General features: G+C 29.5%; 1 protein-coding gene across 1 annotated transcript; it reads right to left on the bottom strand.

Moving 5' to 3' along the window:
• Positions 1–1,081: 1,081 nt before the first annotated feature.
• On the bottom strand, positions 1,082–1,507 carry LOC145127413 (uncharacterized). Its single transcript, XM_079062614.1, has one exon. The coding sequence runs from the start codon at positions 1,505–1,507 to the stop codon at positions 1,082–1,084; it is 426 nt and encodes a 141-aa protein (XP_078918740.1).
• Positions 1,508–1,869: the final 362 nt, after the last annotated feature.

Genomic DNA, 1,869 nt, shown 5'->3' with positions numbered 1-1,869 from the left:
CTATAATAAAAGAAAAACTAAAAAAAATTACCATTTTTTTTGAAAAATACGTCAAATATTCTAATAGAATATATTACACTATAGATATTCTAATGTGATTTTTAGAATGTTGAAATATTGTATTAGATTTGTCAGATAAGTAGAATATTCTAATATTATAGCAGAATATGTAAAAAAATGTATTGTTTATTTATTTATTTTTTGTTTATTTTTTGTATTTTTTTATTTTTTTTTGGAAAATATAAATTCCGAAAATAATGATTGTAAATTTTTTTTTTCAAAAATTTTCACTTATTTTGCATTTTAAAAATGTTTTTTTTTATCTACTAAATAAGTGGCTAGGATTACGTCTTACGGTTTAATAAAATTAGGTCGTCTCACATTACTTTTATATATATATATATATATATATATATATATATATTAAAACTATTCGGGATTTTACTTTTTGGTTGTTCCTTAGATGAATTGCGCTAAGAGAAACTGCGAATAATTTTAGAGGATTGTTTTTTAAAGAATATTATGAAATGATTGCACTTTGGCTTTGCCGACAATTTTGCCGACAATTGATTTCTTATCTCTAGTGAAAGAACAAATACATCCAACACAATAGATTTTCATTTTTACATCCAACAACATTAATAATTTTCTCTTTCAAAAAAATATTAATAACTTTGAATGATCAGTAGAGAATAGATCCAGTTCATTAGAGACTATGAAGGAGGGACCAAATACGAAAAATGACCAAACGATGGGTATAAAGTTAATTTTGCTAAGGGTTTAACAATGAAATAAGACGGTAGGAGACGGAGTGACCATTCCCGAAACAAAATCCAAAGTCAGGGACCATATAATATTAAAAGTTGACCGCGAAGGCACATATCTGACAACACACATGTTGCATGTACCATTTATGTAAGTTACTCTATTTTTAATACGTATGCAACTCCTGATGTAATTTTACAATGTGAAAATATAATTCTTGACATATATTCCCGCCATTTATTCTTGAAATTAAAAACATACACATCCTTTTCCACAAGTATGGCCATATATATGATGCCAAACCAAAACTCAAAAACTAAGCCGGTGTATTTGATTGCAACTTTGTAAACTCCCTCTCAACAGCTTTTTTCAAGAAACTATCTTCATCTAGAATCATCTGAACAGGCAAAAAACCAAGATCATTAGCCATATCAAGCATCATTCTTTTAGTCTCAGCTTTGAACTCCTCCAAGTCTACAGTTCCATTTGAATCACGATCAAACTGCACAAATAGAGAGTCATAGACATGAGACAACTCTTCTGGATCAGTCTTCACATCAACCCCGAAATGGGTTTCAATCATCCTTAGACATTGTAGCTCTTTTAGCATCTCTGAATAGGAGAGCAAACCATCATGGTTGGTATCCAAGTTAGCAAATCGATCTTGAATTGAACCATTGAATGCTTCATCATCTTCCACAAAGCCAACAATGATGGCACCATCTAATAACTCAACGCTCATTTTTGTATCTTTGTTAAGTTTGTTTATGAGGTTTTGATTTTTTGTTAACAGAGAAAGGGCATATGCTTATTTATAATGTCATGATGGTGGTATGATTATTATATGCGTTAGAACAACGCTTTGGGCAATGGTCTTTTTAGGCTTTTGTGGTTTTTGACTATTGGATTTGTGGTTGATGGGTTCTTAATGACCCACCTCACGTTTCTCCCTTTCAACAAATATATAAAAATAAAATATCGAACATTGTATTATTCATTAAAATATAAATGCAATGTTGCAACAAAGTCAATAAAAAAAGGATTTCATGTCTAACATTTTTAGATGTAACTATTTTTTTTATGTCCGGGCATAGAAAAAATCAA

Source organism: Lactuca virosa, chromosome 7 (genome assembly GCF_052849685.1).
Source record: "Lactuca virosa cultivar CGN04683 chromosome 7, Lactuca_virosa_CGN04683_v6, whole genome shotgun sequence".
NCBI lineage: Eukaryota > Viridiplantae > Streptophyta > Magnoliopsida > Asterales > Asteraceae > Lactuca > Lactuca virosa.
Note: the sequence above shows the minus strand (reverse complement) of the source record. Positions and strands in the feature narration are given on the sequence as shown.